The sequence below is a fragment of the Bos grunniens genome, chromosome 6, assembly GCF_055505025.1.
Source record: "Bos grunniens cultivar Pamir isolate PY7600 chromosome 6, Bosgru_T2T1.0, whole genome shotgun sequence".
Lineage (NCBI taxonomy): Eukaryota > Metazoa > Chordata > Mammalia > Artiodactyla > Bovidae > Bos > Bos grunniens.
In genome coordinates this window covers 21,153,398-21,169,067 of record NC_141170.1, presented here as the reverse complement: position 1 = coordinate 21,169,067, position 15,670 = coordinate 21,153,398, and the positions used below count along the sequence as shown (strand labels likewise).

The following is a 15,670-nucleotide window of genomic DNA, read 5'->3' as shown; positions in this document are numbered from 1 at the left end:
AGGGTTTGATCCCTGGGTCAGGAAGATCCACTGGAGAAGGAAATGGCAACCCACTCCAGTATTCTTGCCTGGGAAATCTCATGGACAGAGGAGTCTGGTGGGCTACAATCCATGGGGTCGCAAAGAGTCAGACACGGCTGAGTGACTAAGCATGCATTTATTTTAAAGCTTCCTATAAAAGTACTTTATCTCTCAAAATCAAGAGTGAACCTCCCAATTCATTCTACCTTGTATGTAGAGTATCCAAAGGTTCTCGGGCCATCTTGGACCCAGAAGCATACAGAATTCAGCAGGAGAAGGTGAGCAGCTGAGAAGCACTGGGACTTTGAATACCAACTCTGCTTTCAGGCAGCACTCTCCTAGTAAGAGTTACCTTTCTTCTGGTTCCCTGTGGATGGTCTGTTCACAAAGGTGAGGGTCACAGTCTCCACCTGAGTACACACAGAAGTTACAAACCCTTGGGAGACGCTTTACACGTAATTCCTACTGGGTAATGACTGTATTGTTTATCACTTCAATTGTTCATTTGTTCTTTCCAGCATTCATTTATTAAACACATAGACATTCCACTCCCTGCCAAGACTACTCTTTGTGCTGAAGATACATCTGTGAACACACGCCAACCTTGTTCTCATGATGCCTGCATTTTAGTAAGAGAAATAGAGAGTGCTAAATGAGCCAACAGGACGATACCACAGGGGGAAGGGAGTGGGGTGGCTTGGGAGGTTGGGATTGACATACATACACTCCTATGCATAAAATAGATAACTAATGAGAACTGACTGTATGGCATAGGGAACTCTACTCACTGCTCTGTGGTGACCTAGATGGGAAGGAATCCAAGGCAGAGTGGACCTATGTATATGTGTGGTTCACTGACTTTGCTGTACAACAGAAACTAACACAGCACTGTAAAGCAACTATACTCCAATAAAAAAAAAGCACACACATACCCCCAAAACCCCCCAAAGGAGGCAATAAAGTAATTGCTGATTGTACATATAAAGACAGTAAACAGAATGCAGACATAAAAAGTAACAGGGAAGACTTATATCAGATGGAGTGTTCGGGGAAAGGTCTCTCTGACATTTAAGGTGGCATTTAAGTGTTTAAGACTTGAGGCAAGAGAAGGAGCCAACACCGCAAAAGCCAGGAGAAGAGCATTCCAGACCATCAGAAAACCATGCTCCAAGGCCCTGAGGCAGCAGAGCACTGAGCAAAGGCCAACAGGCCCAGAGCAAGACTGGAGAAGTGACGAGAGCCTGGACCTGCAGGAGGCAAGGAGCCCCAGTCAGGCATGCACATCATATTTTAAGGCTGTGGGGAGCCTGAAAAGTTTTAAGCGAGAAAATGACACAATCTGATTTATGTTTTCAAAAGCTCTCTCTAGCTGCTGTGTGGAAAATGGATTGGACAGGGTAAGAGTGGAAGGATGTTACGCTAAGATGCAAAGTAAGCTAAAACAGGGTCTGTGCGGCCAAAGAGTTCACATCCGATGTGAGTGGAAGGCAGGAGAGTGAATGATCGCCATGTGGTATCGGCGCGCAAGGCACCAAGGAGGAAAGGTTGGGTTTGATCCTGTCACCTATCGAGTTGGGCCATGTTAAAATAAAGTCAGACAGATGTAGATGACATTGTGTGTGTGTGTAAACACTCGCTTCAGTCATGTCTCTTTGCAACCCCATGGATCGTAGCCCCTCTGTCCATAGGATTTTCCTGGCAAGAATACTGGAGTGGTTTGCCATGTCCTCCTCCAGGGAATCTTCCCAACCCAGGGATGAAACTCGAGTCTCCTGTGTCTCTTGCATTGCAGGTGGATTCTTTACCTGCTAAGCCAACGGGGAAGCCCCTAGATGACATTACTTTGTAGAATTAAGACACCTTATTCATGCAAAAACCACTGAGCATATTATTAGAAACTACTCTATGTATAGAAGAACAGGACATTTGTCCAGTGATCCCCAACTTGGAAAAAGAGGTTGCTTCTAGTTTCTTTGGAAATCTTTGGTTTGGAACAGGTGTGTGCTCTTCTGAAAAACTGAAGCATCAGGGTTTTTTTCTGTGTTTCAAACTTTCAGCCAAATCCCTCTATGGGTGATGACTATTGAAAAACTGCTTCCAGAAGACACAAGACTATTCACCTCTCAGGTGTGTGTCAGACCTAGGAGTTTAGTAAAGATGACTGAAGTCATTTTCTTTTTTTTTTTGTTCACCCTGGAGTGTGCTCTTTTATCTTTGCTAAAGTAGGGCAGGGAGGGGAGGGTTGGTTTTGGTGTTGTTGTGTAAGACAAGACACCAGGCAGGTGCCCAGCACTGGCCACTGAGCAGGCATGTAGGTGCCTGGAATGGCAGATGGAGCAACGGTGACCTAGCAGTCATCCCACGATGGAGGCAAAAATCTAAAGTCACTTCTATCTTAAGGAGTCAACAGCAGTGTGGCTTCTGGTTGGTCCAAGTGAGCAGTGAGGCTCTGTGTGGGATGAGACCAGAGTTGGGAGATGAGGAGGGGGCTGTGGGAACTGGGAGAAAGGGACAAAATGAGGAATTAGGAAGCAAGGATGCCTACTTTCTTCCCCTCCCCCTTCCCCTCTCCCCTATTACAGCAAGGAGACTGACTCTGGATGCAGCAAAAGGACCTAGCAGCAAACAGGGGTGGACAAGGTGGCAGGATGAGGCTTCCCCCTCCTTCCTTCCTAATCCTTACTACCTGGCACTGGACACATGGTGACAAGCAGGAGTGGACCCAGCATGGCAGTCCCATTCTGGGTGTCACCGCCTATGCACAAAGCCAGTTTGGCTACTTACTCACTGGAGAGGCTCCAGTTAGCAACCTCTCTGATCTGTAGTTGCCTCACCATTAAGTGAAGACAGCATACCTTCTTTGGATGGTTTTGAAGATCAAACAGGAGATGAACTGACTCTACATTCACTCTCTCTTATCTTCCTTACCCCACTTGAGAATCTGTACTGGTCTCTCTAGTGCCTAGAAATCAATCCTCATGACACAGGGGAAAAAAAAAACCTCAGTTGGAAATGGAGAGGCTGTGTGTGCTGCCTGCTGGGTGGACAGCAGTTACATAGAAGGGAGAACCAGGTTTAATTAGATGTTCTTAAGTCGAACATTACTCGTTGTGTTCAAAAACCACATATATGCCCCCAGCTCTCCAACCATTGTTCTGACATTTGGATCTGTTGATTCAGTTCCTCCCAAAGTCATTTCTATGACCTAGTTTTCTTACGTCTGGTAAAGGATGAACAGATATTCCTACCTTTGCAGATTTCCTTTCACTTTGCAGTGACATTTTAAAAACTCCTCACTATTAATAGTTTTTACAATGGGCATCAATATAAATCCTACTTGAAGAACTCACTTCCTGCAAGTTCATTTGATTAACCACCACTCTTTTCATATTCATTATGCCAGTGACTGCAGTAAGTTACAGAGAAACACAGCACATGACTGGAATCCTGTAGCTGGAAAAGAATTTTTCTACCTATAGTGCAATTAGGCACATATCTTTCAGAGGTTTCCAGGGACCTCAAAGTATTTCCATGGCTCTTTATCTTCAGCTCTCCTGGGATGCATAATCCTCAATTAACTGTTCAATCTCACTGAAGTCATGTTCTAAACTTGGAAATGTTTATTCCGTTTCCTCTGTTAGCAAGGCAGCCTAGTGCAGTGGTTAAGAGGGTGAAGAGGGTGGGGTTACAAGTTGGACTGTAGAAGTTTGTGTTTTGATGCCACCATTTAAAATGACCCTGGGCAGGTTACTAGCTCTAGAAAATAAGGACTAAATTTAAGAATAAAAAAATCAATTAACACATGGAAAATGTTTAGAATGATGCCTTGACACCTAATAAGCTCCCAATAAATGCTACCTATTATTACTGGAAGGACTGTTGCTGAAGCTGAAGCTCCAATACTTTGGCCACCTGATGCAAAGAGCTGACTCACTGGAAAGGAGCCTGATGTTGGGAAGGATGCAAGGAAAAAGAAGAAGAAGATTATGGAGGATGAGAGGGATAGAGAGCATCACCAACTCAATGGACATAAATTTGAGCAAACTGTGTGAAGGACAGGGAAGCCTGGTGAGCTGCAGTCCATAGGGCTGCAAAGAGTCGGATATGATTTAGGGACTGAACAACAATTAGTAGACAATAAGGTGAAAAGCTGTGTGTCTCCCTCCCAGTAATGGACAGCTGCACGAAGCACAAGAAAACACCATCCATGGTCCTCTGCCAAAAATCTTAACTGATAAATGGTGCTTATTTTGCATGCTTGATTCAATATGAAATGTAAACGTCTTTTTGTAAGTATCCCAGACAAGAATCTGAGCAAGGTGGGCTTTGGACAGCAGGACAGCCCAGCTCTGGGCTCTCACCTTCTGCCCTGGCTATGAGTTCGAGAATGGCAGGCCAAGGTGTGCTGGGAGCCCGGCCTCCCTGAGTGACAGCTGGTGCTGTCAAAAGTCGTTACCGCTGGTGTGCACAGACCTTCTGGCAAAGCCGGGCAGAACAGAAGAGCTGCAGTCTCCCTGCCCACCTGTCAGCCTGGGCCGAGAACAGCGGCGAAATTTGCTCTTTTCTTCCTTCAAAGGCTTCCAGCGAGCCCCAGCGCCTTCATTAATGCCCGTCTCTTCAATCCCAGCCGGCCCCCTCGCCCTCCCCGAACACACACCCCGCAACCTATTCTTCCAAGAAGGGGATTAGCCCAATTAATCTCTGGACAAATGTCAAGGAGCCCGGGGGAGGGGCCACCTTTCAAGTGCCGCCTCCCCGAGCGCAAATGAGACCAGACGCGATGGCACACGGGGGAGGCGGAGCAGCTGCCAACACAATGGCACCGGGTCGCTTCATCTCGGGCCGAGCCGCCCTGGGGCTCGCTTTCTCGCCAGCCCGTGTCCTCACAGACCACAGTCCTCCTCCCACCATCTGGGATGTGAGCTGTGACGGGGAAGGAGCTGCGGGATGAGAAGCCGTTTGTGAGACAGGCGCTGCCCCCTCTCCTCTCCGGAGCCACCCGCGCCCCCACCTCGCCCCCTACACTCCCGCATCCCAGGCTGCTCTCCCATACCCGACCCCCAGCTCGGCACTCACCTCCAAAGCCTGGTTGGAAAACCAAAGTCCTAGGTTCAAAGGAAGGACATGGAGAAGATAAAAAAGCCACTGTGGGGGGGGTGTGGGGAGCTGGCAGGATGGGAGCAAATTCTCATCATACAGATATAGATATGCCTATAGATATAGACGGGCTTCCCTGGTGGCTCAGACCATAAACAATCTGCCTGCAATGCAGGAGACCCGGGTTCAATCCCTGGGTGGGGAAGATCCCCTGGAGGAGGAAATGGCAACCCACTCCAGTATTCTTGCCTGAAAAATCCCATGGAAGAAAGAGCCTGGTGGGCCACAGTCCACTGGGTCTCAAAGAGTCGGACACAACTGAGCAACTAACACTAACGCTTCATGGATGTTCCTGACACAGGGATCGAACCTAGGTCTCCTGCATTGGGAGGAGGATTCTTTACTACTGAGCCACCTTGGAAGCCCCTTATATATATATATATCTATGTCATCATTAATTTCCCTCCAAACCATAGGCTTCATTGGCCTAATCCACAGAATTTGGGGGCAAAAGTCTTGAGAAAGAAAAGAATTGTCTTTGCTCTAATTCCCAGAAAGACCTCATGAATCCATCCAAGGAAGTTACTCTTCTTATAAGAATTCTCTGGAATAGACGTTTGCCAATCACTCCATAAAGGCATCCCAACATTTTAATTTATAAAGTCTTCTCTAGTTAGGAATCATCCCCCATTCTCTCTCTCTCTCCTCCTTCCCTCCCTCTCTGTTGATAGCCAGCAAAAGCTGGCTTACCCAGCAGGCTATTAAACAGCACTTCCACATGCTCCAGTCCAATGATTCGGTAATTAATTTTCATAATGATGATCTGGAAGGATTTCTAGAGTCCCCTGGAAGATCCCAGAATTATCTCTACCCTACTGGTTTTGCATATGCTTTGGGTGGAAGAGACAGTCTGGGTGTCCAGTCATGGTGGTACTACTTACTAGTCATGTGACCTTGGCAAGTTACTTAACCTCCCTGCTTGTCACTGCTAACTCTTGGGGATGCAAAGTTTATAAAGAAAGCTAATAGCTGACACTCTAGTTACGGAATGTGTCCTGTAAGCCAGATACTGTACCAAATGACTTACCTGAATTATCTTATTTAATCCTCACAACAACTGCTAGGTCGGTATCAAGTTTATTTCACTACAGTCTAATTTAGTCAACATAGTAATGTACATATGGCACCTATATTGACTATTAACTATATCTAGTGAATAGAAATACTTCATTTCCTGACTGTCAGATGGCAGAGCCAGTCTACTTCAGGATGACAATTATTATCCAAAACTCTACTGTTCAAATGTGCTTCTAAAATTAGAATTTGTTTTTGTGTGTGTTGACTTTTAGAAAGACGACCAATATAACAAAGAAAATATACTGGTTTGGGACATCTGGTAATTGAACACGTTAAAATTTCTGTAATAAAATATGAACATTCTCCCTAAGAGGACAATGAAGAGCTTCACAGCATCTCAAAACAGATTTTGTTACCAAAGTAGGTCAAGACAGGGGACATTCTGCCACCAAATAAGTTAGGGATAAAAATAGACTCCTGTTGTTTTTGTTTGGACTTCAGCATTTTAGACAAGGGATGGTGAACTTTGCTACACAAAAACATGAGGTAAAGAAGCAAAATTCTAGTCCTAATTCTGACAGTAAACATTGTGTCATCTTGGGCAAATCACCATACCTTGCTGGTTTCAGATTCTTCATCTGCAGAATGAGGGTCTGCTACTGCTTCCTAGCTTCCCTTGTGGCTCAGCTGGTAAAGGATCTGCCTGCAATGAGGGAGACCTGGGTTCGATCCCTGGGTTGGGAAGATCCCCTGGAGAATGGAAAGGCTACCCACTCCAGTATTCCGACCTGGAGAATCCCACGGACTGTATAGTCCATGGGGTCACAGTGAGTTGGACACAACTGAGCTACTTTCACTTTTTTTCACTCTCACTGCCTCCTGACTTACGCAGAAACAGCTGTGAAGTTCAAATGAAACAGGATTCATCAAAGCATGTTGAGTAAGTGAAGTGTTTAGCAAACTCAAGCTGTTTACTATCTTTCAAAAATTATGCGATCCCATAGATGGCAGCCCACCAGGCTCCCTTGTCCCTGGGATTCTCCAGGCAAGAACACTGGAGTGGGTTGCCATTTCCTTCTCCAATGCATGAAAGTGAAAAGTGAAAGTGAAGTCACTCAGTCGTGTCCGACTCTTCGAGACCCCATGGACTGCAGCCCACCAGGCTCCTCCATCCATGGGATTTTCCAGGCAAGAGTACTGGAGTGGGGTGCCATTGCCTTCTCCGATTCTAAAGAATATTATAGTCTTAATTATGCACTAGTGAAGGACAGGGATGAGCTTCCCTGGTGGCTCTAGTGGTAAAGAACCAGCCTGTCAATTCATGAGACATTAGAGATGCGGGTTCAATCCTTGAGTCGGGGAGATCCCCTGAAGGAGGACTTGGCAACTCACTCCAGTATTCTTGCCTGGAGAATCCCATGGACAGAGGAGCCTGGTGGAGGAACCTACAGTCCATAGGGCGGCAAAGAGTCAGACAGGACTGAAACAACTTAGCACACATATGCAGGAAGGACAGGGAAGCCTGGTCTGCTACGGTCCACGAGGTCTCAAAGAATTGCACACGACTTAATGACTGAATGACAATTAATGCACTACTGCTTCCTGATTGAAAGGCATGGTGTTGCTTCTACAGGAACAGAACCCACTTACATCGTTGGGTTGCATGCATCATGGTTGTTGCTTCTTATACATTGGTAAAGATCAGTGTATGCATGATGACTGTCCTACTACAATATTTTTCTTACTTAATATGTAAGAAACCACCTCCAGGAAACAATGGCAAGCTGCCGTGTCAAATCACAGAACACCGCAATGACCTTCTGTGCTTTGAAGAGGCAAGAGTCAGGTCATTCCTAACCTGATTTCACAACTTCTAAAAATCTGTCTTTCTCTGGGATCTATGAAGAGTCAGACCATCCAGTTAATAGTCCCAGCCTGCCCTCTAACCTTCTGTGTTATCTAAGACACTACACGGCACCTCTCGGATGTGCTGTTAAGTCGGGTGAGCCTAGATAGGCTTTAGACAGAAAGAGAGGGCTCACTGATGGTTTTGCTGTTCTCATGGGTTCAAACCCCAGTGGACCCTGCTCACACCCTCTTTGCACTGACGTCAATCACATGTTGCAGATGTCAGTCCAGCTGCAACAGCTGAGTCCAACAGCACCCACAGTGAGTCACCGTCGCCTGCTTTCTCCTGGCTATGAGTCTCCTCTGAATCCCAGGGCAGAGCCCATGATCTGCTCCCCCTTTTACATCTCTTTATGCCTTTTCAGCTTGAAGAGTCTCCATAGCTGAGCGATTTGTCCCATTAGTCATGGTTGTATGAAATTAACCGTGAATGTTCTCCAGTGTCCGGGGCAACCTTTCTGCCAGGGGGCAATGATAACTATAAGCCACCCTCTGGTGATGTTAACTTTTGGAAATAGAGCCTCCCCCATCCACTAAAATGCAGCGGGGTGGGTGTCTGAAAAGAAAGAAAATGTCCTAAGTATTACCTTACATACAGAAAGAAGACACACTGAGTAACCCAGCCTGTATAATAAAGCTAGTAATTTATTCTCAATGACTGAAAGGCATTCTGTGGTTTAAAACTCCCAGGTCTCTGGCATGTATGAAAATCACACTGTAGCACAGAGGAAAAAAAAAAAAAGCAATGGACTTAGAAATGGAACTTTCTCTATCCTCAAGGAAGCTGCATCCTCACAGAGAAGACAGATAGATAAAACAGATTATTATTTTGCATTACTACATAAAACTATGGAGGGCTTGGCCAGTGGCTCAGACAGTAAAAACATCTGTCTGCAATGCAGGAGACTTGGATTCGATCCCTGGGTCAGGAAGATCCCCTAGAGAAGGGAATGGCGACCCACTCCACTATTCTTGCCTAGAGAATCCCATGGACAGAGGAGCCTGGAGCGCTACAGTCCATGGGGTCACAAAGAGTCAGACATGACTGAGCAACTAACATTTTCACTACATAAAATAATGTGTAGGAGCTATGATAAACATAGTCATAGGTTTCTTGGGAGATATAACAGTGCGTATCCCATCCTAAAGGCTCAAGGAAGGCTTCTTGGAGGAGGCAATACATTAATGTCAGCTAAACCATCTAGACCAAAGTTTTCTCATTTTAGTGGAATTTAGAATACTATACCTACATTGATGTTAAAAACTTTAACATGTAGATACAAGTTGTCACAACATTCCTGGCTTAAGAAATAATAGCTACTGGTCTCTCATACTGATATTGAAGCTAATGAATGTTCTTTTTTTTTTAATTTAATTTTGTATTGGAGTATAGTTGATTTACAATGTGATGTTAGCTTCAGATGTACAGCAAAGTTATTCAGTTCAGTTATACATATACACATATCCATCCTTTTTCAGATACTTTTCCCATATAGGTTATTATAGACTATTGAGTAGAATTCCCTGTGCTATAAAGTAGGTCCATGGCTAATGAATGTTCTTAAAGCAAGAGATGCTTTTAACCCAAAAGTCCCAGCAAGAATTGGCTCATGTTATTTCCTACTGTTTTATTATTTTAAGACATCCCAGATTCTGAAGACAGACTGATAATTGTTCTGAGCAGCTTTTGGTTTTGAATAACTTCTGGCAAACAAGTTCTCCCAGGTCAAAGAACAAGCTGTGTTTCTACGTGCATTTTCCTTTCTTTCTCCCTCCACCCTTACTACCATAGCTGGCACTCTTTATGTCCTGGAAGAAGTATTTGCATGTTCAGAACTTGTACTGGGTGATGGCTGCCCGACAGCTCAAGAAGAAGCAATAGGTAGCTAAGCCAATTGGGTGGCTAGGAGCTAGGGCAGACGGGGGCAAAATTTCCACACTGAACCAACTGCTCAACAAATATTTACTCTAGACAGATGTTGTGAAGCATGGGGCAAGAAATGATTCTTCCCTCAAGGAGTTTGTGAGATACTTGAAAGACAAAACTAATGCAATTGGAAAATGAAAGGATAATAAAATGCAATATATAATGAAGTACAAAAACCCATTAAATATATGATATTTGTTTTTCTCTTTCTGATTTACTTCTTTCTGTATAATAGTCTAGGTCCATTCACGTCTCTACAAATGACCCAATTTTGTTCCTTATAATGGCTGAGTAATATTCCATTGTGTATATGCATCACACCTTCTTTATCCACTCATCTGTTGATGAATGTGAACATTTAGCTTGCTTCCATGCCATGGTTATTGTAAACAGTGCTGCAATGAATATTAACTCATATCTGTGGAATCTAGAAAAATGGTACAGATGAACTTATCTGCATGGCAGGAATAGAGATGCAGACATAGAAAACAGACGTAGAAAACATGTTGTATGGAAGGCTGGGAGGAACTGAGAGATTGGGATTGGCATATATACACTACCATGTGTAAAACACACAGCTAGTGGGAAGCGGCTGTATAGTACAGGGAGCTCAGCTCGGTGCTCTGTGATGACCTAGATGGGTGGGATGGGGTGGGGGGTGGGATGGGAGGGTGCAAGGGAAGTCCAAGAGGGTGGGGATATGTGTATACACAGAGCTGATTCATTTCACTGTACAGCAAAAACTGACATAAAACTGTAAAACAACTATACCTCAGTTTAAAAAAAAATGAAATACACACAGTGTGATAGGTTAAAGGAAAACAAATTATTGTGGTGGACCCCAGGCAGCAGGAGGCATTAAGTTCTGAGGATGGAGGATCTGAACGGTAGTGAGGAGCAGGTCCTGCAGGGGAGGGGAGCAGCCGAAGCAAGGACAGAGATGCAGAGCCATGGCCTGCCCGCAGGCAGCACACAGACCGCCCAGACTAGAGGGCAGGGCTACACTAGGTATGAGAACCACCCTGCAAGGCTTACTTCCGATCCAGGCAAAAGTGAGGTGGGTGGTTATCTCATCCCTTGTCTAACTCTGTACAAAATTCTTACCCAGAGACCTTTAGATCTTACATAGAGATCTAAAACTACTGTCAAGCCCCTTAGTTTTTAGTCACTCTCTGTGTGATGAGATGCAAGGCGCCCGATCTACTTTACATCCGTGATCTCAGCACGTGGTCAGGAGTACTGATGACTTCAGAATCTCCATATTGCTCTCTTTCTGTCTCACATATGGCAACGTGGCTGTACTAAGGCCACCTGGTAGGTTTCTTTGTCCTCATTGAAGAACAGACTATCAGCCAGTTTCTGGCTGTAATACGAAAGTCTTGCAAAAGGACACAAAGTTATCTGAGTTGGATATTATACGAAAAAGTCTTCCCTGGTAACTCAGCTGGTAAAGAATTCGCCTGCAATGCAGGAGACCTTGGTTCGATCCCTGGGTTGGGAAGATCCCACAGAGAAGGGATAGGCCACCCACTCTAGTATTCTTGTCTGGAGAATCGCAATGGACAGAGGAGCCTGGTGGGCTACAGTCCACGGGGCCACAAAGAGTCTGACATGACTGGGCAATGAAGCAGAGCACGTTATATGAAAAAAGAAAAGAGTCCTGAAGACTGCAAACTGCAGAATAATCCTTAAGTTTTCTCTTCCCTCCTTACCTCTTAGCCCATCAATGATCAAATCTGATCAGTTCCGCCTCCTTGTCATCTCATGCATCCACCTGTAGCTACTACAAAGTCACTCAATTCAAGTCTTCATCTTTCTTCTTAACGACCACACAGTATTATATAGTATTGGCTAAGTATACAATCTATAGTAGCATTGTAATAATACCCTTAATCCAGACACTCTTCCGCATCTGTAAGTTTAACAAACACAATTCTACCTATTTCCCTAAACACACAGTCAAACCACTCAATTGCTTGCGTTGATGGTTTACACTGTACCCCATCCTTACACACGCACACACACGCACGCGCACACACACACACACATGTGAACCAGTACTTGGTCCTTTCTATCTATTCTTACTATTAAACGGAGAGAATTCAGAGGCTATTTTTCTACTGCTGGTTTAGCATTTTACTTGTCCTTTTTAGAATGCCAACTTCTTCATATGAAGAGTCTCTATATGTAAATCAGTGGTATCCTAGGATTCCTTTAGTGTTCTCAGACCACAGACATTTTAGCCTACGATTTATTCCTACTAAAGGAGTCTAAAAATTATGCCTAAAATTATGGTAAAGTCCTTATGTGGGACTTAACAATAATTTGAGTATTCCTATCCTGACTCCATAAATCCAGGAATGAAGATCTCAATTTTTTATTTGAATTGAAACAAAGGGAATCCATCACCTGGCCTGGAAGAGTTGCCAGAACTTGGTAGCTCCACGGATCTGTGGATACTTTCATCCAAATGGGCATTTTTCTGATCTGCTGCATGGAAGTCGAATCATTCTGTCTCTGGAGAGATATAAGATGTTGACCGTCAAATTCGTCCTGAAATAAGTTATCAATCCAACTGAGCTAAAGTGGGATTGCAGCAAAACCCCTCAAATACTAATGGTCCTAGAGGGAGACATGACTGAGCGAGTCCCACTCTTTGTGACCCCATGGACTATAGCCTGCCAGGCTCCTCTGTCCATGGGATTCTCCAGGCAAGAATACTGGAGTGGGTTGCCATTCCCTTCTACAGGGGATCTTCTTGACCCAGGGATCAAACCTGGGTCTCTTGCACTGCAGGTAGATTCTTTACCATCTGAGCCACCAGGAAAGCCCAGAGGGGGGCTTTCCCCTATAGTAAAAGGTTTCCATTTTCTATAAAGTCATGAAGCTATCACAGTGAAATAATAGATGAAGTGTACATGAATTTAGTAGGGCAAAGTCTAATTAGTAGATTTGTGATAAGGGGTTTAATATTGTGACATGTAGCCTGTATAGTCTTCAGTTTCCTCATATACTGAAAACAAGCAAAACAAGTATAATTATACTGAAATCTAGCAGTTAGGACCTAAATTAAAAAAATTACTTCAATTATTTTTAATAGAGGGAGTTTAACGTAGGAACTAGTTATACAGGTACTGGAGACTATAAGCCAAAGATCAGACAATGGTGAAATCCAGGGATGAACAAGAGCAGAAAGGTCTACCTACCCATTGCTGGAGGGACCAAGGAGGAGAGAATGTTTATTAGAGCCTAGGGGTGGATCCATCAAGTGGAAGCTAGAACTATCATCTGTCAGACCCATGGGAGCTGGTGCCATACAGAAGATGCAGCCCAAGGCAGAGAAACATGCGAGAAATATGACTTCTTTATCCACCCTACCCTAGACTTCCACCAGTGCCTCCCAGTGCTCAAACCCAGCGAGGAACTTGTGAACAGGAGAGGCCAGGAATTGTAGCTACAGGATACAGGCCCCCTCAGTGCAGAGCAGGGCAGTTGAAGGGCAATGCAGGCTTAAAGACTCCATATAATTACTGTGAGGGTTAAATAAGGCACCATACAAAAGCATCCATTATAAGGTCTCATACACGGAGTTTTCAATAAAAGTTTGTTTGTTCAATAACATACCACTGTGCACACAGAGACCTGATGACTCACAATGTTACCAAATCTATAGGTACAAAGTAATGCCGCTTGTTATTTTTATTTTTCAGAAATAGTTACCAAAAAAAATTCAGCAAAAATGCATTACCACCTTCCAAAGGAGAAGCTGCAGATGGTATTTGTTACTTTCACAGAAGCATCTCAGTGAAATTAACTTGTCTATTAAATTCTTAGGCATTCAGCTCTTTTTTCTAATGTGATCACCTCATGGAGAAACCAACAAGTCAATTAAATCAGAACAAATGACTAGCTGATCTCTAAGGTGGTTTCTGGCTCTGCCATCCTGATTGCTCAATTGCATGAGTTGATAAAATGATGAAAGGATTGGAGGTACATTCTGCCCTTAGTCAGTTCTGAGTATCACCTGAATCATTAACAAGAATACGCTTTTTTCCTCAAATTTCAAATACACATGGAGCGAAGTACAAAGCATTTAATTCGCTCAATTCTGAAAGAGGATTTTTCCAAGATGATTGACTTGAGGAACACATTTTTCCATACCATAAGGGGACATTAAAGAGACCTATAGCTTGTTTTAGGTTTTTGTTTGTTTGTGATCTACATATCTATGTGTTCTGGATATAATCCAGGGTGGATTTCTTATGTATAAACTGATTGGGTAATACGTGGTGAATAATGATGTCCTCTGCTCTACAGAGTAATAATAATAGGTCTTATTATTATGTGATGCTTATAATTAGTGTCTGGCATTGTTTTAAGCACTTTACATATATAAACTCACTTAATTTTCCTAACAACTTTATGAGGTAGGCACTATTCCCCATTTTACAGATTTGAAACCTGAGGCCCAGAGAGGTTAAGCAGCATGATTATGGTCACTAAGCTTGTCAGCGGGAGAAGCAGGGGTTCAACCCTGGCAGTCTGGCTCCAGAACCCATGCTCTTAAACACAGTGCTATGCCGAGGGAAAAAAAGAAAGACTTTCTAAGAAGAAAAATGACAAGTCAGACTCCTCTCACTTGTATGTGGATGTCTCTCCTGACTAGCTCCCACCTACTCTCCAGCATACATGGGTCCACCAATCCCTCCCACCCCACTCCAACCACAGATGCCTTCCATTCACCCCCGTGCTCACCCAAGCTCCCTGCCACAGGGCCCTTGCATGGGCTACTCCCTCCACTTGGTATGCACTCTTGTCCCCTCTCCCTGGTGATGCTCTTCCACCTCTCAGATCTCCAAACAAGCTTTCCCTGGCTATTAAGCTTGGATTATAGGCTTTCCTGGTTCAAAACACCTCCCTTACTTAGCTTTCATCAGAGTTACCATCTGACATCTCTTTACATGATTTGTATCCGCTTAGCTTCCTTGGATATCCTCAGTGTCTGGAACATAATGCAGGTTCAATAAATACTGACTGACTGACCTACTGGTTGATTTATATTTGTCTGATCCCTGGACTGCGTGCTTCATGAAGGAGGAAACCACGTGTGTTTATGCTTCTGCTGCATCCTCAACACTTAGTTAACTGCCTGACACAAAACCCACACCTACTGAGCAAAATACATAAACCAGAGCACAGTTTTTTTTTTTTTAACTTTTTAAAAATTTTACATTAAAGTATAGCTGATTAACAATGTTGTGATAGTTTTAGGTGGACAGCAAAGAGACTCAGCCATACATATACCTGTATCCATTCTCCCCCAAATTCCCCTCCCATCCAGACTGCCATATAACACTGAGCAGAGTTCCCTGTGCTATACAACAGGACCTGGTTTATTATCCATTTTAAATATAGCAGTGTGTACATGTCCATCCCCAACTCCCTAACTGTCCTTTCCCCATCCTTCCCAGAGCACTATTTTATTATCTCTACAGCAATTATAGAAATTTCCTGTGATCCTTTTTAAAAAGTAAGTCTCTGATCCTACTAATTTCCAAAGAAAAACTTCAATATGCCTGGAAGATAGGGCTTTCAGCACTCTTGCCCACGGGGCCCTCAGATCTCGTGGAGTAGACAGAA

The 15,670-nt window shown here is 44.0% G+C and overlaps 1 protein-coding gene across 4 annotated transcripts in view; it reads right to left on the bottom strand.

Moving 5' to 3' along the window:
- Window positions 1-15,670, bottom strand: part of RASGEF1B (RasGEF domain family member 1B) — a 660,269-nt gene that overhangs the window by 286,964 nt on the left and 357,635 nt on the right. Inside the window, exon 4 of one of the 4 annotated variants that reach the window (XM_086405157.1) lies at window positions 12,440-12,547. The exons of the other annotated variants lie outside the window; for them this stretch is intronic. Coding sequence (XP_086261283.1) covers window positions 12,440-12,547 — 108 coding nt within the window. The remainder of the gene's footprint in view (window positions 1-12,439; window positions 12,548-15,670) is intronic. 4 annotated transcript variants of the gene reach the window in all.